At 50.0% G+C, this 24,852-nt stretch overlaps 1 protein-coding gene across 4 annotated transcripts in view; it reads right to left on the bottom strand.

The window, feature by feature from the left end:
- The window catches only part of LOC122543844 (pecanex-like protein 3), a 67,262-nt gene that overhangs the window by 11,509 nt on the left and 30,901 nt on the right, over positions 1–24,852 (bottom strand). For 3 of the 4 annotated variants that reach the window (XM_087983755.1, XM_087983753.1, XM_087983756.1), the window contains exons 15-28: positions 22,773–22,883; positions 22,358–22,449; positions 21,158–21,267; positions 20,079–20,184; positions 19,097–19,189; positions 11,045–11,195; positions 8,971–9,112; positions 7,962–8,139; positions 6,900–7,008; positions 6,140–6,269; positions 5,688–5,746; positions 4,826–5,041; positions 4,366–4,619; positions 2,294–2,524 (exon numbers count right to left, since the gene is read on the bottom strand). In XM_087983755.1, the coding sequence (XP_087839881.1) occupies positions 2,294–2,524; positions 4,366–4,619; positions 4,826–5,041; positions 5,688–5,746; positions 6,140–6,269; positions 6,900–7,008; positions 7,962–8,139; positions 8,971–9,112; positions 11,045–11,195; positions 19,097–19,189; positions 20,079–20,184; positions 21,158–21,267; positions 22,358–22,449; positions 22,773–22,883 (1,982 nt within the window). The remainder of the gene's footprint in view (positions 1–2,293; positions 2,525–4,365; positions 4,620–4,825; positions 5,042–5,687; positions 5,747–6,139; positions 6,270–6,899; positions 7,009–7,961; positions 8,140–8,970; positions 9,113–11,044; positions 11,196–19,096; positions 19,190–20,078; positions 20,185–21,157; positions 21,268–22,357; positions 22,450–22,772; positions 22,884–24,852) is intronic. The other variant, XM_087983754.1, reaches the window with a different exon arrangement.

Below are 24,852 nucleotides of genomic sequence, written 5' to 3'. Positions count from 1 at the left end.
ATTTAGCACGGCCAATCCACCCTAACCTGCACATCCCTGGACAGTATGGGACAATTTAGCACGGCCAACCCACCCTAACCTGCACATCCCTGGGCACTATGGGGCAATTTAGCATGGCCAATCCACCCTAACCTGCACATCCCTGGGCACTATGGGGCAATTTAGCACGGCCAATCCACCCTAACCTGCACATCTTTGGACTGCGGGAGGAAACCGGAGCACCTGAAGGAAACCCAGGCAGATATGGGCAGAATGTACAAACTCTACACAGACCCTTGGATCCCTGGCACTGTGAGGCAGCAGTGCTAACCACTGAGCCACTGTACTGCCCTGACAGGTTTGCAAGCAGTGCAGGTAGATCATAGTAAGCAAGAACATAGTGAGTGAGAGTATAGGGTGCTTAGAGTGGGGCATTCAGATTGTAGGTTTTTCTTAGGCAAAGGTAGCAACCTCAGTTTTAATATTAAACAACTGGTGAAGCATGAGTTGCCATTGTAGAGGACAGATCCAAATCTTAACCACTCTGTGCGTCAAAGTGCTCCCGGATTTCACTCCTGATTAATTTTGAGAATCGGCGCCCTGGTCTGAGGCTCCGCAACTTGTGGAAATAGTTTCTATCTAAATCTACCAGTTCCAGTTAATATCTTGAAAACTTTGATCAATTCTCCCCTCAACTAAGTTCCAGGAAACACAGCTCTAGTTCATACACTTTCTCTTCTGAATTAAATTCTCAGAGAGCTGGTATCAATCTGGTAAGGTGACACTGCACTCTCTCGAAGGCCAATATTGCCTTTGAGCTGAGGGGGCTCAGTGGTTCCACTTTTCAACAGTTCAGAATATTTTACCCAGAGAGCAGAGAATGTGGAACTTGCAACCACAGGGAGTGCTTGAGGCAGTTTGGTCCATTAAAGAGGAAGTGAAAAATGCAAAGGCTGTGTTGTTTGCACGAACTATGCACATCAACAAAGAGTCACTAGGCAGTCACTAGCCTGTTTCCGTGCTGTAAAGCCAATGTATTACTTTAATAGGATGAAGTTGGACATTAAGGGACATGGAACCAAGCCAGGTAAAACTGAGTCAAGATAGAAAGGACTGATTAAGGATAGTTAGCATAGGTTTGTGGGAGGGAAGTCATGTCTCACAAACTTCACAGCATCCCTACAGTGTGGAGGCAGGCCATATGGCCCAATGAGTCCACTACGCCCCTAGGAAGAGCATGCCACCCAGATCCACCCACCTACCCTATCCCTATAACTCTGCATTTACCATGGCTAACCCAACCAGCCTGCACATCCCTGGACACTACGGAGCAATTGAACATGGTCAATCCACCCTAACCTGCACATCCTTGGACTGACTAAGATTTGAACTGATTTGAGTTTTGATTGAGAACTTGATCAAGGTTTTTGAGAAGGTAACGAGAAAGATTGATGAGGGTAGAGTGATAGACATTGTTTACATGTACTTTAGTAAAGCCTTGGACAACAAGCTGTAGATTAATTAGTAAAGTTAGATTACATGGGATTCAGGGAAAGCTTGCCAACTGGATACAAAATTGGCTCAAAGGTAGGAAACAGAGGGTGGTGGTGGAGGCCTGTGACCAGCAGTGATCCACAGGGATTGGTAGTGGGTCCACTTTTGTTTGTCATTTACATAAACGATTTGGATGAGAATTTAGGAGACGTGGTTAGTAAGTTGGCGAATGACACCAAAATTGGTGGGATAGTGGACAGTGAAGGTGGTTATCTAAGATTACAAAGAGATCTTGATCAATTGGGTCAATGGGCTGAGGGGTGGCAGATGGAATTTAATTTGGACAAATGCGAGATGCTGTATTTTAGTAAAACAAACCAGGGCTGGACTTTTCAATTAATGGTAGGCCCCTGGGTATTGTTGTAGAATAGAGAGACCGAGGGGTTCAGGTACCTAATTCTTTGAAATTTGCCTCACATGAAGACTGGGTGGTTAAGGCAGCGTTTAGCACACTTGCCTTCATTGCTCAGACCTTTGAGTAGAAGAGTTGAAAAGTCCTGTACATGAATAGGAAAGGTCCGGAGGGAAATGGGCCAGTTGCAAGCAGGTGAGACTAATTTAGATTGGGATTATGGTTGGCACGGACTGGTTGGACCGAAGGGTCGATTGCCATGCGGCACGACTCTTAATTCTTCCACAGTGTAACTGAATAGTGGAGTAAGTGGGAGGGACTGACTGGCCTCCTGCTGCATCTTGCAAAAGACAGAGTGGAGAAGGAGGCTCCTTTTGCCTTTGTGCCCATGTTGTTGCTGTGGCCCACCTTGTCCCGCCGACTGGCACAGTACTGGATCCAGTCAAGGTAGACGTTGCAGAAGGAGGCCAGGGAGATGCCTTGCATGCGGTGGTCGTAGTCGTCATCAATGTTGTGGTTGAAGGTGGGATCGCTGTCAGCGTAGCTGGGGCTGGAGCACGGATGGAGCACCTCCTGGATTGCATCATTGTTCACCCATTCCTCCAACTTCGGAGAGTGGATCACATAATAGATAATACTCTGTCAGAGAGAGGGACCAGCAGAGACAAGAGGGTGGGGTAAGTGGGAAGGACGGGGTGGGGGAGGGGGGGTGGGGAGAGACATGGGGCAGGGAGATGGGGAAGACGGATGGAGAGGTTGGGGAAGAGGAGGTGGGGAACAGGGGACAGAGGGTGGGACAGATTCGAGAATGGGGAAGAAGAGAGAGAGAGAGTGGGAGAAAAAGAGAAAAGCGAGTTAGGACCACATGACAAACATTCATGTTTCTGCCACCTCAAAGTTACCCATTGCTGTGTTGTACTCCCACAGTAGGGGAGCTCCCACTCCAAAGAAGTCAGGATGCAATCCAGGCTGATATTTCCAGTGTAAGTACTAAGGCAAAGCTGCACTGCTGGATTCACGGTCTTTCAGACCAACTCAGCTGTGTCCCTTCAGGTGGATGTAAAAGACCCCTTCAGATATTGTACCTGTCCTTGGGAGTGCTTGATGGGCCATTATAGAGGAAAATTTACAAGTGTACATGTAAGTCGGAGTGTAGGCCACTGAATAAAATCATGACAGACAGATTACTCCTCATTCCCACCTACCTCCGATCAACTTTCACCCCTCGCTGACCTAGAATCCATTTAATCTGCCTGAAAAATATTCAAGGAGTCCGTTTCCACCACCCTTTCAGGATGAGAATCTCAAAGACTTTGAAAAAAAAATTCTCCTTGCCTATCTTAAATGGGCGACTCTTGCTTTTGAAAGGGTAATCCCTCATTCTAAATTCTCCCATAAGAGGAAGCAATCTCTTCACAGCCATTCAGTCAGCAACTCTCATGATTAGATTAGATTACATTACAGTGTGGAAACAGGCCCTTCGGCCCAACAAGTCCATGCCGACCCGCCGAAGTGTAACCCACCCATACCCCTACATTTACCCCTTACCTACCACTACGGGTAATTTAGCATGGCCAATTCACCTGACCTGCACATCTTTGGACTGTGGGAGGAAACCGGAGCACCCGGAGGAAACCCACGCAGACACGGGGAGAATGTGCAAACTCAACACAGTCAGTCGCCTGAGGTGGGAATTGAACCCGGGTCTCTGGTGCTGTGAGGCAGCAGTGCTAACCACTGTGCCACCGTGCCACCCACGGTGATGTTATGTGTTTCAATAAAGTCACCTCTTATTTCCTAACGTTTATTCATAAAGCAGCCTGTCCATTCCAGATATAAGTCAAGTAACTATTCTCTCTACAGCTTCAACTCAGTGACATCCTTCCTTTAATAAGATGACCACTACCATTGTATAGTGTATTGCAGTGGTCTCACCAATGCCTTGTATAATTGAAGTATGACTCTATGACTCTATAATCTCCAAGCTTTCACACCTGATGTGTAACTAACCTGGTTCTGTCCCTGTCCTGGAAGTATCTGATGGGGACAGTGCAGAGGGAACTTTACTTGCTATTTAAAATAGAGAAAAGATGAATTCTGCACCTAATGTATGTGACACCTTACCATGTTCAGCGAATGTGTTTCATTCTGCAACTGGGTATCTGAAATAGGAGTGTGACCCAAGCACAGGGAAACTTTACAAACCAGCATAGCCATCAACATCCCCAACAGCAAGCTCCACACAAGGAAGAATTCCAATGGATAGACACTTTCACTCAGTCAGTTGCAGGTACACTGTGTACTTGGGCTTTTTGAATTTTAAGCTAAAGGGAAGCTTGAGGTTCATAAAATCTATTGTAACTCTATTATTTCAGTGCAGCTCTTGGGTGAGAGTCCAATCTGTGTACAGGAGGCTGAGGGGGGTCTGGTTCTCCGTGGCAGCATGTTAGGACCCCCGGTTAAACCAAGCAGCCCAGTACCTTGACATAGTACGTGATGAGGATCTTGCGGAGGTCGAACACTTGCAGCATGGAAGCCGCGTTGTTGTCACTGATGCTGTAGCCCTCCAGGACATACTTGGTGGCTGCGACCTCCCAGGCTAGCCAGCGCTGTCCAAAGGCAGCGTTGAATGACAGCATGTGGGGCAGGTGGCCAGGCTCACAGCAGCAGCAGCCCTCATCTTCTTCCACTCCCTCAGTAATGGCCTCCACCTCCCGCTGCTGGCAATAGGTACCTGTTGGAATGGGGTGGGGGGGGAGACACAACACACATCAAAAGAGGGCGATCGGTGAGACATCTGGTGGTGGGGGGGGCGGGTGTTTGGGAGGGAGTTAAGTTCCAACACTCCCTCTGGTGAGCCATAAAGCAGACGTTGACTGTAAACACCAGCAGCAGGGAAGGAGGGCAATTTTTAATGCAAACAGTCACTATGTGAAGTACCTCGGAACTCCAGGCCTCGCAGCTGAAAGGTAACAATCCCATTGCCTATCTCGATCAGGTGAACCAGTGCGTTTAGGTAATCCGAGGCCAGGATGAAGCAGTCGCCCATGGCGTAGTTGCCCCAACGGCCCAGGAGCAAGTCCCCACACAGGCTGTGCTGCAGCGAGCGCGTTAGGTGCTCGTAGAAGATAGAGTTGAGATTATTGTCGTCCGCTCCTGAAATGCAAGTATTTTCAGATAAACCACTTATTCGCTTCCTCCCCTTTCCACCTCCCAAGTGGGGATGTGGAAGACATTCTCTCCCTCCTTGTTCTACAGGAGGGAACACAGGTTCAGTGAAACCCAGGTAGCGAGGTGCTGGATCACGGGGCTGAGGATGGGAGAGTTTGCTATCCCCTGCCCTCCCCTACGTTTGTGGGATAATGGGGACAGCTTCTGTCCTTTGTCCAAAAACCACCTGAACCTCCAGGCCACTGATACGTGTTTGACAATTCCAAACAGACAAAACGAGCAGCTGAGACTGTCCTATGGAGCCTGTCCAGACCAAGATGGAACTCAGTGACTGAACACTCCTCCTACAGCCATAGAATCGCCTGGGAAAGGGCGCAGGATTGGAGAGAAAACCCGGGGGCAATAAAAATGTCAGGCAATGAAACCCAGTCCAGGAAGTGAAGGAGAACCAAACAACGGCCAGTGAAACTGGGACAGGTCAACCTGCAGGTTGGTCGGTCCTGGGAGGACGGCACACATCGTTCAAACCCCTCAAAACAAAAATAAAAGAAATGCAGGAAATCAGAACACAACCACAAAGCGCTCCCTCACCCACGACCCCCAGAGCCCTACCGTGTTAAGCAAAGGGTACCTGGGTTCCTGTCCAGTTGCGTGACCAGCCGAGTGTTAGAGTGGTCAACCCGCTTGGTGCTGTAGGGAAGGAGACAAAGAGAGACGCAAGTCATGGCCATGGTATAGAATGCAGACAAGACCCAATGAATGACCCAAAGAACTTGACAGAGGACTTGAAGCACCCTTGAAAGATAAACCGTAGAGGCAGCCTTGCAGATCGAGTGAACTGCAGCATGCTACAGAGTTACACAAGTGTGATGCCAAACCCAGCTGTCAGAGGACACATCACCTTCTGAAATCTAACCCAGGTCCTGACTGCAGGACAGAACCAGGATGATCTCACCCCCTGACTCTCACCGTCGCTGCTTCTGCACAGGACAGGAGAAGGAGCAGAGTGCTCCTTCGCTACACTCCCCGAACCACGAACAAGTGATTTCACAAAGCGAAACTTAAGATGGTGGAGATCCTTACTTGTAATCTCGTTCCCAAAACTTCACTGGCCTGGCGTAGGAGGTGATGAACACAGCACTGCCAAGGAGTGGGTTCAAAGGGGTGGAGACAAAGGCCGAGAGCACAGCCTGGACAAACAGCATTGCAGAGTCTGCACGTTGTATCTGGTTAAGGAAAGGACATGACTGGATAGCCATATACCAGCCCAGTGCTGACTGGAGACAGCTCTCAATAGTGTCAGCACCCGGGGTACACTAACCCAAACTTCCACCTGTCTGCGACAGTTTACAGGTGTCTGTATACCCTTGCTTTCTTCTCTCTGCCCTTTCATGGGATGAGGGTATCAGTGCCAAGGCCAGCATTTGTTGCCAATCCCTAGTCGCCCCTTGATTTGCCAGGGCCATTTCAGAGGGAAACCTCATCGCTGTGCATCTGGAGTTGCGTGGAGGCCAGACTGGGCAGGGATGACAGATTTCCTCCCCTCAGGGACATTAGTTGAACCTGATGGGTTTCGTGACAATTGGTAATAGTTTACAACACCAAAGACTACCTTTGGATCCTTGATTCGACAGCTTCATTCGAATTCCATCAGCAGAGGCATTGGGATTGAACTCACCCACCCAGAGCCTCCATCTCGGAGCTGCTCGCCAACCAACATGACCACCAAATCCCCTTCTCCAAAGTCTGTTTTCTCCCCCCCCCCCCGCCCCCTAAAAGATCGCATCTTAATTGAAAACCGTTTTGACAAAGCACCGAAGCTAGAGGGACAGGAAAAGGATACGAGGCACGGCAAACGGCTGGGCAAAGGCATGGAACGCTGAGCCCCATGTGATCTGCCAGGGGGCGATGTAGGTCAGTACAAAACGCAACTTGTACAGCAGGTCCCAGAGCTGGACGCAAGGAAATCAGAGTCAGCATCCACATATACAGTGCAGCAGAACACACAGAGAATCTTCTTCTTTACAACAGTTACCAGGTTTGTTCATGAGTCCTGTAGGGAATTATCTTCCAGAGGGCAGTTATTAAACAAGGTAGAAGGAAACATGGGTTATAGCCAACCTCCTGCACTTTCTCGTGAAAGATGCCCAGAACAGCTCCCGTACTTGTTATACATATCACCTGCACAACAATGCGTTAACTAACAGGAAAGACATGGAGAGCCAGGTTGATTGGTTTTCCAGCAGGTTCACAGGCCCTGGACCTACTTCTGCAGGATAGTTTAGGAAGGGAATCAGGAAGTCAAATTACTCCTGGAGTAGCACAGTAAATCCATCCATCCATCGTGTTCTTCCCCCTCTCACATAGCCTCTTCTCATGTCTCTTGGCAGCCTCCTCACAACCCTCAGTTCCACCCAGTTCACCGCCGTACCCAAATCACCAATAAGATGGGGAATAATTGGGGCCTCCAAGCACTAACCCTTCACAGGTCTAAGGCCTTGAAATCCACCCTAAAGGTGGGACCCAGATCTGGACGCAACATTCCAGCCTAACCAGCGGTTAAAATAGGTTTAGCTTTACCCCTTCGCTTTTTTACCCTGTGCCTCTACTCACCAAGTTGAGGATTCTGAACGCCTCGGTCCCTTCGCTAACACTGCAATAATGCCCTTTGGTACAGCCGTGTGAAAACCGTCCTGACTGCAGATTGAAACAACCCGCCAGGTTTAGGCCTGCCCCTTCAAAAGGGCAATCCAGTTCACCCACATTCTCTCCCCAGATCCCAGCAATGTTTAACAACCCCGTTTCTACCCTTTCAAAGCCGACGCTCGAGCAGGGGAGACGGGGAATCAGAGATTTGCCACAGAAGGTGACAGCCCGGGGATGACAGGTCTGTCTTCTTACTTGCCTTGCTGCAGATGACAGACATGAAGTAGTAGTCGAGCAGAAAGGTCTCGGAGAAGTGGCTGTAGTCGAAGCGGAAGAAGAGGACGGTGAAGCTCAGGGTGACGTACTGATGGCAGGGGCAGCAGAAGGAGGAGCGAAGGAGCTTCATCCCGGCCACCGTTATAAAGAGCGGGTCGCTGCTGGAAGAGGGAGAGAGAGCAGAGGGCGTGGTGGTCACAAGCATCATCTGCAATCTTCAACGAGACCAAGACGAGGGGGGGGGGGTGAGGTGGGCATCGAGAGTCAGAAAGGGAACACATCCTTGAGAGGTCAGCACAGCAGGAGAGCAGCACGACACGACAAGAACAGAACTCCCACTCTGTCACTCCCTTCGCCACTTCAGGGTGTCATGGGGCACTGTACAGCCAGTGATGTACTCCTGAAGGGAGGGCATTGCTGCAAACATGGAAGCCAAGTTAAGCAGAGCAAGATCCCACAATGTGACAGTCACCAAATGATCTCTTTTACTCTGTCCAACTATGCCGCCTGAGGAATAAATACCAGAAAAACTAATCAATCTCAGACAACTAAGGACAGATGGGACCCAGTTCCTCTTCCAGCCGCTCTGGAAGGGGGGACAGATGCCTCGGATTAATATCTCATCTGGAAAACTGCAATTCTGACAGCCCCCTGCCCTCAAGTGGGTGGGTGGGTCATCAGCTTGAACTACACACCAAGTCTGGGAGTGGGACGCCCTTAACTTCCCAAGTAAAACCAAGAGACAGAGTGCTGCCCACAATGCCAATGGGGTAAAGGATGTGAGACTTTGGAACTGGTTCACAGAGTATGTCAGGCGCCCTGTGGGATTATCATGGGAGGGAAGCCCATGTCTCCAAAGATGGAACCCTGGGTCACTCTCATCACCATTCACAAAGGGAAGGCTCCCATTCCCTCCCCCCCTTTCCAAACTGAACCAGGAGCTGCCAGCTAGCATTCTCTTCTGTTAAACCCTTGCGGGCTCCACTACTCACTATTTTCCCAGCTTGTGGCGGCTGCTGACTGCACTGGCATCGGTGGTGAGGGCGCTGAGGATGACTGCTGGGTAGATGAAGTACTTCTCCATGCACTGGAGCCAGGCATAGACTTTCTCAAACCACATTAGCTGGGCTGCATCTGACAGAGGGGAGAGAAGCAGTGAGGCGGAAAAGCACAGCGTAAAACAAACCCGGCACATCCTCCCCCATACCAACACTGAACATTATCAAATTCACTCCGATGTTCGGCACTCGACTATCACAGGCTCCCCACGTGGCCCGACCATCCCATTCCACTCTGTTCCCAGTGGGTCTATGTGGGATATTGCCACTCGAGGGGGAACAGTCACTTGTCTGACAGAGATAATGATCATATTCCACATTGCCTCTTCATTCATCTGTAACACGCAGTCAGAGACACAAGATGAAGCCGTGCTGTGGGCTAACATTCCACCCTCTCCACCCTGCACTGGGCCACAGAAGAGGAAAGCAACTCACACCACAGTCTCTTTGGGTGAATTCTGCTCCCCACCGGTGCACAGGGTGGCTTCAGTGCACTCTTCACTCTGAGCCAGTCACTGACCGGCCCTTGGAATAGCCACAACCAAAAATGGGAACAAGGAATTGTGCAGAAACCCTACCGACCCAAGCCACTTTAGTACACACTCCCCTTTCAAGGGCAGGCAACCCCAACAGTGAAATCTGTTACAAATAAAACCGAAGAGAACTTTAAAGCAAAGCTAGCGTAGGTTCAGTGCATCTGACGGCAAGGACATTATCCAGTGCCAAGACGGTGGGCTGAAATCTATCACCCCTGCCATGAAGGTGTGGTGGGACAATGTGGACAATTATATCAAAGGACTATCACAGGCACAGTGGGTTGAATCTGTCAGCATAGTGATGATTGCGTGGGGGGGGAGGGGTGGAGGGGAGGAGAGGTGTTGTTTGGTATGAGCAGGCCACAAGAAATAGCTCAAAAGGGAAAAATAACAAGTCAGAAGGTCCCAGAGTCAGAGCGGGTACGAGTCTGGTGTAGCAACCCACACCCCTCTCAACGAGTCAGAAATAATGGCCCCTTCAAGAACGAGCCAGGGGGCAAGCTCCATTGATAGTACAGAGCAGCAGCCAGAAGGTACAGAAAACCTTCCAGGAATGGTAGGCAACCAAGGGATTGGTGTAACTGAAAACCTAAAGGAATTAATTAGTAAAAAGAGTTAGGACATGAAAGATTAACTGGACTTAGGGTTATTAAATTCCCCTGACCAGATGAGCTTCATGCCTGAGTATTTCCCGAACAGAAACAGGCTATTCAGCCCATCAATTCCATACTGGTGTCCATTTTGGCTTCCTCCCATCCTCTGGTGATTCCACTCCTTCCTTCTATATCTTTCTCCCTCATTTTTATCCAACTTCCCTGTTAAATAGATTATTCACTGCTCCCCGGCCAACGACCATTTGCCTGAACTCCTGCATGCCACTTATTAGGAGTTTTTAAAACAAATTTCGGGCCTCTAGTTTTGGTCCTTCCTGCACGTCTCTAAGTTCACTTGTAGAACAACTGCCCCAAAGACTGCTGGGAGTGATGTCACTGGTGGCGGTGGTCGGGCCGCAAACAACTCCTCACCAACATGTGGAACATGGAATTCCCAGCAGCCCCACAGACGGACTCAAATCACAGCATCACAGAGGAATGGTTCCGACTCAATGGCAGGTGACAGACTTTCCAGACTCCTCAAATACCATCCTTTGAGGATGCCCTGCCCCGCCCTACCCTAGCAGAGGGTGAGGGCCCACTGATAGGGCGAGTGGCCCTGAGAGAGACCTCTTTGTTCACTCCATACACTACATGGTCTGGTGGCTTCAGGTCAAACAAGCCTGTGACTCAAATTTCCCCGCACACCCCGTCTAGTGATCAATGCAAGAATGAAAACCCCACCTTTGTCCAAATGTACTTGCACGCTTTGTACACGCATGCACACACTCACCCCAGCCCATGCAGTCAAACCGCTGCCAGTACAGGTCTGGGTCCTGCAGGAATACCACAAAACTCAGTGACAATGATCGGACTCACCTCGGACCTCAAACTGGCTGTACTCCCTGGATTTCAGCATTGGGTGGGACAGGCAGCACCACGGGAGCTGCTTACGGAGCTGCGGAAGGAGGTAGTGTGTCAGGAAGCCAACCAGGCCAGCCAGGGCATAGAGCACGTAACTCAGAACCGGCTGCATCAGAGACCGAGACCGAGAGGGAGGAACAGAAAACAACAATGAGAGGAGAAACAGCAGGATACCGAGTACCTACTTCTCACAACTGGTTGCTGAAGGCAACCTGTGCCTGTAGCTACAGAAAAATCATGCTGCTTTGTTTCAATGAAATAACTGTTTCCCTCCACACAGGCTCACGGGTTTGAGCTCAGATCGGGAGCCTTGAGCCCACAGCCTGGGGAATTTTTTTAAAAAATGTTCATTCATGGGATGATAACGTCGCTGACTAGCCCATCATTTATTGCCCATCCCTAATTAGCCAGAGGGCAGTTTAAGAGTCAACCATATTGCTGTGGGTCTGGAGTCACATGCAGGCCAGAGCGGGTAAGGACAGCAGTCTCCTTTCCTAACGGGCAATTGATTCATGGTCATCGTTAGATTCTGAATTCCATAAGTTTATTGAATTCAAATTCCACCGTCTGCCATGGTGGGATTTGAACCCAGGTCGTTACCTGGGTCTCTAGATTAACAGGCCAGCATTAACGCCACTAGACCGTTGCTCCCCCTGTTAATAGAGTGCAGTACTGTCAGAGGCACTGTGTTGTGGGTGTGATGCTGCATGGTTTATGTGAAATTGTCTTCATGTAGAGGATTACGGATGATGCTGGTTGGGCTGGCATGTATGGACTATCCTGAAATGTCCTTCAGACATGGTACTGAGCTGTCTTCGTGAACTGCTACAGTCCAGGCGGTTTTCCAAGCTCTCGGTCTCACTCTCACTAATAAATTTACATCCAGTCATTTTGGCTGTATCAGTCCAGTTTCTAGGTCAATGGCAACTCCCAGGATGTAGATAGTGGGGGATTCAGCGATGGAGTGACTTTGGAAGTCAATGAGAAATTACTTTTTGAAGATGGTCATTGCCTGGTATGTGTAACACGAATGGCACTTGCCTGCTGTCAGCTCAAGCCTGGATATTGTCCATGGACATGGACTGCTTCAGAATCGGAGGAATCCCAAATGGTTACTGATGAAAACCCCCCACTTCTGACCTCATGATGGACGGAAAGCCATGAATGAAGCAGCTGAAGATGGCTGGGTCTAGGACACTACCCTGAGGAACTCCTGCTGAGATGTTTTGCAGCTGGGATGACTGACCGCCAACCATCTTCCTTTGTGCCAAGTACGACTCCAAATATCAGAGATCCCCCCGCCTCGTGATTCCCACTGACTCTGGTTTTGCTAGTGCTACACAGTCAGAAGTGCCCTTGATATCAAGAGCTGTCACTCTGACATCACCTCTGGAATTCAGCTCTTTGGACCATGTTTGAACCAAAATCAGGAGCAAAGTGGCCCTGGCGTAATGGAACTGAGTGCCAGTGAGCAACAGATTGCTGCTTGATAGCACTGATGAGTTGTTCCATTGCTCTTACGACCTGCAGTGTTCCCTCCAAGTCAAATTCAACACAGAGGAGTCCCGATTCATCAGCTTTTCTTCGAGGGGGGGGGTCTGGGGTTTATGAGGTAAGCAGTATATTTCCTTGCCCCTGTTTGACCTGATGCCCTAAGAGCTGACAGGCTCTGGAGTCAATGCTGGGAAATCCCAGAGGAGCTCCCTTGAGTGCGCCGCCATTTCTCCTGGGACGATTAAACACAGGGAAGGTGACTTTACTGTCCGGGACAGTGTGTGTAAAGTAAGATTCCAAGATTACATCCAGTTGTTTCGTGACTACTCTGTGAGACAGCTTTCCCAATTACAACATTTGCCCCCGTGATATTAATAAAGAGGGCTTTGCAATGTCTGTGGTTTCCAATGTTGATGCAGGGCGGCCCAGACAGTTTCATTGCCTTCTTTTGACTTTTCAGTAGTTTGATCTGTGGCATTCACTACCCCAGAGTGCAGTGGACGCTGGGACATTCAGCCAGTTTGAGGAGGAGATAGACAGTTTCTTTTTCATCCTTTAGTAATAGGTTGAAGGGTTATGGGGATCGGGCAGGAAAGTAGAGTTGAGGGCACAGATGAGATCAGCCATGGCCACATGCAAATGGCAGAGCAGGCTAGAAGGGCTGAATGGCCTGGTCCTTGTTGGTAGTCATCCTATGATACATCAGAATGGCTGGCTGGCCATTTCCAAAGGGAGTTAAGTGTCAATCGAGCCTGGAGCCATATGTAGGTCAGACTGGGTAAGGATGGCAGATTTCTCTCCTTGAAAAGGCATTGGGTGAACCAGATGAGGTTTTGTGACAATTGACATCAATGGACAGCTTTTAACTTGAGTTCTGTTTGCAAATTCGAATTACACTATCTTCCCTGGTGGGATTCGAACCCGAGTCCCCAGAACCTCTGGATTACTGCAGCAGTGGCGATGTCCCCACTTTGTCTCAGATGGCTTGTGTGCTATTGAGTTGAGGGTAGAACAGTTGCTCCCTGTGTCTCAGGGGCCAAAGTGTTAAAATGGCAGGCTGCCAGTGAATGGGAGGCGAGAAGCCACTGAGATACTGGTTCAATGAGCCAGACCTAGCTTGGGGCCCCACCCAGTGGCAGTGAAATGTTACTGCAGTTCTTGGTGCATATTTGGCCCATCACGTCAGCACCGGTTCTATCACCTCGTATAAATCTACCCCACCCCCATATCTCAGCACACCATTTCTATCCAAATAAACATCCAGTGCCCTTTTGAATGCCTCAATTGAACACACCCAGCCGAGTTTCAGTGGAAATGTTTCGGGTTTCACTATCTTGAACATTACCACAGGGCCTGAAGGAGTCTGTAACGTGGAAGATCTGCAGGGTGGTGGAGGATTGATAACGCTGAGGGTGTGGTTGGTCGAGGCATCAGTGAAAGCACAGCTGGCTCCTGCCTTCCAAAGTAAACCCCACAGTGGGCAAAGTAAAGGAGTTCTTGTGTTTACACTCAGCAGGACTGTAACACGGCAAACGGGAGATCCCAACTGCTTTCCAGCTGTCATGCTGCTAAAACACATCAGCAATATTTAAGAAGGATTGCATGTCACAAGATGCGAAGGTTTTCTGCCAGAATATTGACAGATGTTCTAGGCATGGTGGTTAGCGCTGCTGCCACACTGTGCCAGGGACCCAGGTTCAATTCCAGCCTCTTGCGACTGTCTGCGTGGAGTTTGCACATTCTCCCAGTGTCTACGTGAGTTTCCTCTGGGTGCTCCGGTTTCCTCCCACAGTCCAAAGATGTGCAGGTTAGGGTGAATTGGTCATGCTAAATTGCCCCATAGTGTCCAGGATTAGCCACGGGAAATGCAGGTTTGCAGGCAATGGACAGAGGGGTGGATCTGGGAGGGATGTTCTTTGAAGGACTTGATGGGCTGAATGACCTCTTTCCACATTGTAGGGATTCTATGTGCATTAGCACACTGAGCCACAGGCACAGCCAATAACCCAAACCTGAAATCTCAAATCACCCAACATGAGCTTTTACCAGTACTGGTGGGGACAGGTCTGACCCTGTATAACACTGGGGTACAGTACTGGTGGGGACAGGTCTGTCACTGTATAACACTGGGGTACAGTACTGGTGGGGACAGGTCTGTCACTGTATAACACTGGGGTACAGTACTGGTGGGGACAGGTCTGTCACTGTATAACACTGGGGTACAGTACTGGTGGGGACAGGTCTGACCCTGTATAATACTGGGGTACAGTACTGGTGGGGACAGGTCTGACCCTGTATAACACTGGGGTATAGTACTGGTGGGGACAGGTCTGACCCTGTATAATACTGGGGTACAGTACTGGTGGGGACAGGTCTGTCACTGTATAACACTGGGGTACAGTACTGGTGGGGACAGGTCTGTCGCTGTATAACACTGGGGTACAATACTGGTGGGGACAGGTCTGTCACTGTATAATACTGGGGTACAGTACTGGTGGGGACAGGTCTGACCCTGTATAACACTGGGGTACAGTACTGGTGGGGACAGGTCTGACCCTGTATAATACTGGGGTACAGTACTGGTGGGGACAGGTCTGTCACTGTATAACACTGGAGTACAGTACTGGTGGGGACAGGTCTGTCACTGTATAACACTGGGGTACAATACTGGTGGGGACAGGTCTGTCACTGTATAACACTGGGGTACAGTACTGGTGGGGACAGGTCTGTCACTGTATAATATTGGGGTACAGTACTAGTGGGGACAGGTCTGTCGCTGTATAACACTGGGGTACAATACTGGTGGGGACAGGTCTGTCACTGTATAATACTGGGGTACAGTACTGGTGGGGACAGGTCTGACCCTGTATAACACTGGGGTACAGTACTGGTGGGGACAGGTCTGACCCTGTATAATACTGGGGTACAGTACTGGTGGGGACAGGTCTGACCCTGTATAACACTGGGGTACAGTACTGGTGGGGACAGGTCTGTCCCTGTATAACACTGGGGAACAGTACTGGTGGGGACAGGTCTGTCACTGTATAACACTGGGGTACAGTACTGGTGGGGACAGGTCTGACCCTGAAAAAAAACTGGGGTACAGTACTGGTGGGGACAGGTCTGACCCTGTATAATACTGGGGTACAGTACTGGTGGGGACAGGTCTGTCCCTGTATAGGTCTGGGGTAGAGCACTGGTGGGGATAGGTCAGTCACTGTATTACGCTGGGGTACAGTTCTGGTGGGGACAGGTCTGTCACTGTATAACACTGGGGTACAGTACTGGTGGGGACAGGTCTGTCACTGTAGAACACTGGGGTACAGTACTGGTGGGGACAGGTCAGTCCCTGAAATAACACTGGGGTAGAGCACTGGTGGGGACAGGTCAGTCCCTGTATAACACCGGGGTACAGTACTGGTGGGGACAGGTCTGACCCAGTATAATACTGGGGTACAGTACCAGTGGGGACAGGTCTGTCACTGTATAACACTGGGGTATAGTACTGATGGGGACAGGTCAGTCCCTGAAAAAAAACTGGGGTAGAGCACTGGTGGGGACAGGTCAGTCCCTGTATAACACTGGGGTACAGTACTGGTGGGGACAGGTCAGTCAATGTTTTACACTGGGGTACAGTACTGGTGGGGACAGGTCTGTCACTGTATAACACTGGAGTACAGTACTGGTGGGGACAGGTCTGTCACTGTATAACACTGGGGTACAATACTGGTGGGGACAGGTCTGTCACTGTATAACACTGGGGTACAGTACTGGTGGGGACAGGTCTGTCACTGTATAATATTGGGGTACAGTACTGGTGGGGACAGGTCTGTCGCTGTATAACACTGGGGTACAATACTGGTGGGGACAGGTCTGTCACTGTATAATACTGGGGTACAGTACTGGTGGGGACAGGTCTGACCCTGTATAACACTGGGGTACAGTACTGGTGGGGACAGGTCTGACCCTGTATAATACTGGGGTACAGTACTGGTGGGGACAGGTCTGACCCTGTATAACACTGGGGTACAGTACTGGTGGGGACAGGTCTGTCCCTGTATAACACTGGGGAACAGTACTGGTGGGGACAGGTCTGTCACTGTATAACACTGGGGTACAGTACTGGTGGGGACAGGTCTGTCACTGTATAACACTGGGGTACAGTACTGGTGGGGACAGGTCTGACCCTGAAAAAAAACTGGGGTACAGTACTGGTGGGGACAGGTCTGACCCTGTATAATACTGGGGTACAGTACTGGTGGGGACAGGTCTGTCCCTGTATAGGTCTGGGGTAGAGCACTGGTGGGGATAGGTCAGTCACTGTATTACGCTGGGGTACAGTTCTGGTGGGGACAGGTCAGTCACTGTATAACACTGGGGTATAGTACTGGTGGGGACAGGTCTGTCACTGTAGAACACTGGGGTACAGTACTGGTGGGGACAGGTCAGTCCCTGAAATAACACTGGGGTAGAGCACTGGTGGGGACAGGTCAGTCCCTGTATAACACCGGGGTACAGTACTGGTGGGGACAGGTCTGACCCAGTATAATACTGGGGTACAGTACCAGTGGGGACAGGTCTGTCACTGTATAACACTGGGGTATAGTACTGATGGGGACAGGTCAGTCCCTGAAAAAAAACTGGGGTAGAGCACTGGTGGGGACAGGTCAGTCCCTGTATAACACTGGGGTACAGTACTGGTGGGGACAGGTCAGTCAATGTTTTACACTGGGGTACAGTACTGGTGGGGACGGGTCTGTCCCTGTATAACATTGGGGTGCAGTACCAGTGGGGACAGGTCTGTCGCTGTATAACACTGGGGTACAGTACTGGTGGGGACAGGTCTGTCGCTGTATAACACTGGGGTACAGTACTGGTGGGGACAGGTCTGTCACTGTATAACACTGGGGTACAGTACTGGTGGGGACAGGTCAGTCACTGTATAACACTGGGGTACAGTACTGGTGGGGACAGGTCTGTCACTGTATAACACTGGGGTACAGTATTGGTGGGGACAGGTCAGTCACTGTATAACACTGGGGTACAGTACTGGTGGTGATAGGTCAGTCACTGTATTACGCTGGGGTACAGTTCTGGTGGGGACAGGTCTGCCCCTGCAAAACGCTGGGGTACAGTACTGGTGGGGACAGGTCAGTCCCTGTATAACACTGGGGTACAGTACTGGTGGGGACAGGTCAGTCCCTGTATAGGTCTGGGGTAGAGCACTGGTGGGGACAGGTCAGTCCCTGTATAACACTGGGGTATAGTACTGATGGGGACAGGTCTCTCCCTGTATAACACTGGGGTACAGTACTGGTGGGGACAGGTCAGTCCCTGAAATAACACTGGGGTATAGTACTGATGGGGACAGGTCTCTCCCTGTATAACACTGGGGTACAGTACTGGTGGGGACAGGTCAGTCCCTGAAATAACACTGGGGTAGAGCACTGGTGGGGACAGGTCTGTCACTGTATAACACCATGGTACAGTACTGGTGGGGACAGGTCTGACCCAGTATAATACTGGGGTACAGTACCAGTGGGGACAGGTCTGTCACTGTATAACACTGGGGTACAGTACTGGTGGGGACAGGTCTGTCACTGTATAACACTGGGGTACAGTACTAGTGGGGACAGGTCTGTCACTGTATAACACTGGGGTACAGTACTGGTGGGGACAGGTCAGTCACTGTATAACACTGGGGGACAGTACTGGTGGGGACAGGTCAGTCACTGTATAACACTGGGGTACAGTACTGGTGGGGATAGGTCTGTCACTGTATAACACTGGGGTACAGTACTGGTGGGGATAGGTCAGTCACTGTATAACGCTGGGGTACAGTTCTGGTGGGGACAGGTCAGTCACTGTATAACACTGGGGTACAGTACTGGTGGGGACGGGTCTGTCCCTGTATAATAGTGGGGTACAGTACTGGTGCGGACAGGTCAGTCCCTGTATAACACTGGGGTATAGAACTGAAGGGGACAGGTCTGTCACTGTATAACACTGGGGTACAGTACTGGTGGGGACAGGTCTGTTACTGTATAACACTGGGGTACAGTACTGGTGGGGACATGTCTGTTACTATACAACACTGAGGTACAGTACTGGTGGGGACAGGTCTGTCACTGTATAACACTGGGGTACAGTACTGGTGGGGCAGGTCTGTCACTGTATAACACTGGGGTACAGTACTGGTGGGGACGGGTCAGTCACTTAATAAAACTGGGGTACAGTACTGTTGGGGATAGGCCTGTCACTGTATAAAACTGGGGTACAGTACTGGTGGGGACAGGTCTGTCCCTGTATAACACTGCGATACAGCACTGTTCGGGATAGGCCTGTCCCTGTATAACACTGGGGGACAGTACTTGTAGGGACTGGTGTGTCTGTATAAATCTGCCATACAGTCCTAATAAAATCTTGGACGAGTGTATTGCTTGTTGGGCTGATTGAGTGAGGCACATCAGATCTCTGTCCAGCCAAGCGTGGGCCGAGATACAGAACACCCACCTGAAGTGCAATGAAGACCGTGCTGGCACTGATTGCGAAGGTAATGATGGCGATTACAGGGCACATGACCAGGTCTGAATGGAGGATCTCTCTCTAGAAATGGAGGCAGAAGAGACAGACAGTAAATTCCAGAGCAGAATGGGGATCGCTCACAAGCTCTGCTAATGTTAATCACTAAAGGCCAGGGGCAGGACAACGGGTAGTGGTGGGTGGGAAGAGATGGTATTGGTTGGTGGAGGGAGGAGGGTAGACAAGAAGCCAGAGCTGAAAATGTGTTGCTGGAAAAGCGCAGCAGGTCAGGCAGCATCCAAGGAGCAGGAGAATCGACGTTTCGGGCATGAGCCCTTCTTCAGGAATGAGGAAAGTGTGCCAAGCGGGCTAAGATAAAAGGTAGGGAGGAGGGACTTGGGGGAGGAGCATTGGGAATGCGATAGGTGGAAGGAGGTCAAGGTGAGGGTGATAGGCCGGAGTGGGGTGGGGGCAGAGAGGTCAGGAAGAAGATTGCAGGTTAGGAAGGCAGTGCTGAGTTCGAGGGTTGGGACTGAGACAAGGTGGGGGGAGGGGAAATGAGGAGACTGGAGAAATCTGAGTTCATCCCTTGTGGTTGGAGGGTTCCTCGGCCTCATCTTCCGCCTAGGCTTTTCCAGCAACACATTTTCAGCTCTGATCTCCAGCACCTGCAGTCCTCACTTTCTCCTAGACAAGAAGCCATGCAGCACACCCCTGCCCACCCCAGTGGGAGATCCTCGCCAGCACTGGCCAAGGAGCTGCCCGACTGCTGGAAGCATTACAACCACGCCCGGAATTGTGGGCAGAGAACTGTGGGATACTTCTCCAATCATCTCTCTTGGGAGTCACTCGAGGCTTGACGCATCAGCCCAGACTGAGAGAGAGGGAGAGTGTCCTGGCTCAACTGGGTCATGGACTGAGACAAGCAGCATACATCCGCTCCATGGAAGATCCTGCAGTCTGAGGGACTTACCACTGAGCTCTTGAGCTTCGCTGGCAGTGGGTCCTGGATTTCCAACAGCGGATCCTCAGGATTACGATTGTCCAGCTGGGGGGAAAGCCTGGACCGGATCAGGGCCCTGCAGTTATGGGATGGATCACAGAGTGTTAATGACCTGGACTCCCTCGTCGAGTGAGGGAAAGCAATGTCTTACCCTCAGACCCTTTGTGCAGCTTCCCAACACTCTGTGTGTCTTTGCTTACGAGGGCAGTCTACGTAAACAGGATCATGCTGTAATCACACCCCTCCCAATAGCTGTGGTGCTGTAGTAAAGCAGAGGTCTCGTGTTTAAACCTATGTCGTGCCTACACAACCTCAGGATGTCCCTCAGGGTTACAGTCAACAATGCACTGCCCGATTGTTGCCATTAGATTAGGTTAGATTCCCTACAGTGTGGAAACCGGCCCTTCAGCCCAACCAGTCCACACCGACCCACCGAAGAGTAACCCACCCAGACCCATTTCCCTCTAATTGACCTTACACTATGGGGAAATTTAGCATGGACAATTCACCTAACCTGCATATCTTTGGACTGTGGGAGGAAACCAGAGCTCCCAGAGGAAACCCACACAGACACAGGGAGAATGTGCAAACTCTACACAGACAGTCACCCAAGTCTGGAATCAAACCTGGTAGCCCGGTGCTGTGAGGCAGCAGTGCTAACCACTGAGCCACTGTGCAGTGCAGGTAGCTCAGCTACCCCACTGGTGCTCAGAAAACTCCCACAAACGGCAATAAGCTAATGACCAGACTGCCTTTTTTAAAAATCAAAATCAAAAGGTGTTGCTCAAGGGATAAACATCGAGAACACTCTTGCTGTTCTTCCCACAGAGGCTGGACGATCTCTCACAGCCGTCACAAGAACTTAAACAGATCCCCTTGGCCTCAACTCCCTCCCCCCTCCCCCAGCCCCTTGCTGCCAGCTCCCGTCAGCGCAGCCCTCCCCGGGCTTGGCAAGTCTACACTGGTGACACCACTGAGCTTGCCTGTCGCAGACAGCACCCCAATCGCATTCCGCTGGCGAAGGGAACCCTCGCCAGCTGCCCACTTACCAGAGGGTGGTGGGATCGCTACTCTGTCGGCTCAGGTGGTACGAAAGTGCGACTAGAAGGCCACAGAAGACAGAAAACAAAACTGGCACATGCTGGGCTTCCCAAGGAACCTGTGCAGGGGAGGGCAAGGAGGTGAAGAGAGAGAGAGACAGACAATGGGATGCCACAGAAAGAAGCCGCTCTGCCCATCATCATTGCTGGCACCCCACTTCCCCAGTGTTCTCTCAAATGCCCTATCTCCTCTTTATGTTTATTCATTCAGGTGCATCACTGGCAGGGCCTGCATGCGCTGCATTTGCCTAGCTGCCCCTGCGAAGATGCTGGGGAACCACCGTCTCATATGAGTGGAGATAAACCCACAGCTGGGTTTCAGCATCAGGATTCGGAAGCAGTGACATTCATCAAGCTACCATCTGGGTGGTACAGGCCTCGGAGGGGAACCTGCACTTGGTGAATCTGCTGCCAGTCCTTCCAGGTTATAAAGGCCACCAGTTGGGAAGAAGCTGCCCGAAGAGCCTGGTTAAGTCACTGCAGTGCAGCTTGTAGACAGTACACACTGCTGCTGCGCGTTGGTGGTGGAGGGAGTAGATGCTGAAGGTGGCGGATGGGGTGTGGACCCAGTGGTCTGCCTGATCTTGGATTTCTTGAGTGTTGTTTGAGCCACATCCATCCAAACAAGTGGAACATTCCATTACGATCGTGAACTGTGCCTTGTAGGTAGCTTTGGGAGTGAAGAGGAAAGCCAGTCACCACAGAATTCCCAGTCCCTGACTTTGCTTTTACAACCACAATATTTTTAATGGGGGAGGGGGTTCACAGCTCAGTTTCTGGTTAACGGTAACTTGCAGGAAGTTGACAGTAAGGGATTCATTGAAGGTAAATGGTTAGATTCTTTCTGGTTTGAGAACATCATTGCACGGCACTTGTGGGCACATTACCCGACTCTCATCAGTTCAAGTGCAGGGACAGGGGCTGCTTCAATATTTTAGCAGTTGAGAATGAAACAGAACATTCGCAATCAGAGAACAGCTCCGGTTCTAACTTAGAGGTCACCTGCCCTGAGGAATCTATCTGCGGAACGTCCAAAAAATTTCAACCATCTTCCTTTGTGCTTGGTATGAACACAACCAGTGATGGACGAACTTCCCCCACTGCTCACCCCAATCCCTTCCTTCAGCCGGTTCCCTCCCATCTACCTACCTTCACAGCCCCGAAGCAGAATCCGTACAGGAGGACAGCGACCAGCAGACTGCGGACAAAGCTGTAGAAAGCAGACATGGGGCTGGTCGTAGCTGTGAACAGAATGAGAGAGAGTGTGAACTAGGGTCAGGTGCCGAGCTCTGGAACTTGCCCCGCGTTGTCTCCAGAACAGAACGTTGCACGTGACAATTCCCAGCCAGCTACCTCGGAGTTGCGCATTTCTGTCATGACATTAGACATCCCACTCGTATTTCAGTGACGGAGGAAGAGAAAGAAAGTCAAAGGGGAAACAGCAGGGTGGATGGCAAGGTAAAGGACTGTGCAAATCTCTCTCTCTCCTTGTTCTCAGCCAATACACGCAGGGCTCAAACAAGACGTGAAACATAAGGGTGGGTTTGAAAGTGACAGGACTTACCGGTGCCTCCAAAGGCATGCATGTCCAGCTGTTCTAACAGGTACATGAAGAAAGTGTTCACTTGAGGCAGGAGGCCAAGGAGGAAAATGGCTGGAAAACACAGCGTGAAAACTGCAAAGAGAACCAGACACAGCTGAACAACGGGCAATCACGCGTCATAACCCGACCCGACCCCGCCAAAAATCAGAAAGCACAGGCAGCTATTTCACCCTTAGTCTGGCTAGCTCTTTGAAAACGGGCCCAATTAGTCCCACCCACCCTGCTTCACAGCTTTGCAAATATACCCTTTACAAGTGTTTCCACAATTCCTATTTGAAAATTCACACTCAATCAGCTTCCGCTAGGCAGCGCATTCTAATCACAACTCCTCCCAGCCTGAAAGCAATGATCATCCTCTCCTCTGGCCCTTTCACCAATTCTCTTCAATCCATGTTCCTTCTGGTTACTGACCCTCCTGCCTTTGGAAAAGGTTTCTCGCTTATTACTCAATTGAAACCCCTGCCCTCCCACCCCAACAACCTCATGATTTACAACAGCTCGATTAAATCTCCCACTTAAACTTCTCATCTCAGAGAAGATTCTTTCATCTCTCCACATGAGAAGCCCCTCAACCCCAGGACTGCTCTACTAAGTCTCCTCTGTGGCCTCTCCAAGACCCTGAGAACCATCATTAATATCGAGAAGCAAACCAAAACTTCAAAAAAAAGGAGAGGGATCTTATGATGTGGAATGTTGCGTAGTTTATTTCGAGCTAATGCAGGACCTAAAAACCAGGTGGAAGTCTTAAACAGCCCAGTGTTTACCTCTGGCCACCACGTTACAGAAAGTAAATATTGGCCTTGAATGGATCGAGAGTGAGCAGTGCAGAATCACTAATCTAATATCAGAGACAGTAGATGCAGAGAGTAATACTTCCCTCTGGTGAGGGGATGGGAAAATACTTTACCAGTAATTTAACGAGTGGAAGATGGTGGAGGATATCAAAGGTTGCACACTTGCTCCCCATTTATGAAATGAATTATATTGTCAATTCTTGAGGAACTCCATAGTTTGAGTATGTTTTGATAGTATTGCTGAACAAGACATTTTGTCTATGTCTGTTCTGTACTCATCAGAACAATTCCCAAAGAAATACCGATGTGAAGGGGAAACATAATTCATTCATTCTACATGAAAGGAAAGTGCTATAGGTCAGCAACTGGAATCTGATTGGTTGGAGCATTGGGAGTGCACCAGATAGATGATAACTGACAGTTAACTGCCAGGCTTTCATTTTTAAACTAGGCAAGTCTAAAATTTAAACGAGATCAGTGCATTGAGTATAGAGGTTGGAATGTCATGTTCCTGCTGTACAGAACATTGGTTAGGCCACTTTTGGAATACTGTGTTCAATTCTGGTCTCCTGCTCTTGGAAGGATGTTGTGAAACTTGGAAGGATTTACAAGGATGTTGCCAGGGTTGGAGGGTTTGAGGTGTAGGGAGAGGCTGAATAGGCCTGGGCTGTTTTCCCTGGAGCTGAGGGGGTCATCTTACACAGGTTTATAAAATTATGACGGGTATCGATAAGGAAAATGGCTCAGGCCTTCTTCCTAAGGTAGGGGAGTCCAAAACTACAGGTTTAAGGTGAGAGTGAAAAGATTTAAGAGGGACCTAAGGAGCAACTCTTTTAAGCAAAAAGTGGTCAGTGTATGGAATGAGCTGCCAGAGGAAGTGGTGCAAGCTGGTATAATTACAACATTTAAAAGGCATCTGGATGGGTACATGATTAAATAAGTTTTAGAGGGATATGGGCCAAATGCTGGCAAATGGGACTAGATTAACTTAGGAGATCTGGTTGGCATGGACGAGCTGGACTGAAGAGTCTGTTGCCATGCTGTACATCTCTATGACTCAGGTTCATCAAAGCATTGTATTAAGGAATTAACCAGAGAATGGCCGTCACCTACTGGTGAGAGTTGAAACGGGCGAAGTGCGTCTACATGAACTTACTGTCTGCAAACAACAGCGCCTTATTCATTAATACATACAGACTCCCAGGATGCTCAAGTGCACTACATCATGAGCCCCAATGACAAGCCCA

The sequence above is a fragment of the Chiloscyllium plagiosum genome, unplaced genomic scaffold (genome assembly GCF_037043375.1).
Source record: "Chiloscyllium plagiosum isolate Xiang-an unplaced genomic scaffold, Cpla_swu_hap1 HiC_scaffold_46, whole genome shotgun sequence".
Taxonomy (NCBI): Eukaryota; Metazoa; Chordata; class Chondrichthyes; order Orectolobiformes; family Hemiscylliidae; genus Chiloscyllium; species Chiloscyllium plagiosum.
The sequence above is the reverse complement of the archived record's forward strand: the minus strand, read 5'-3'. Positions and strand labels throughout refer to the sequence as shown.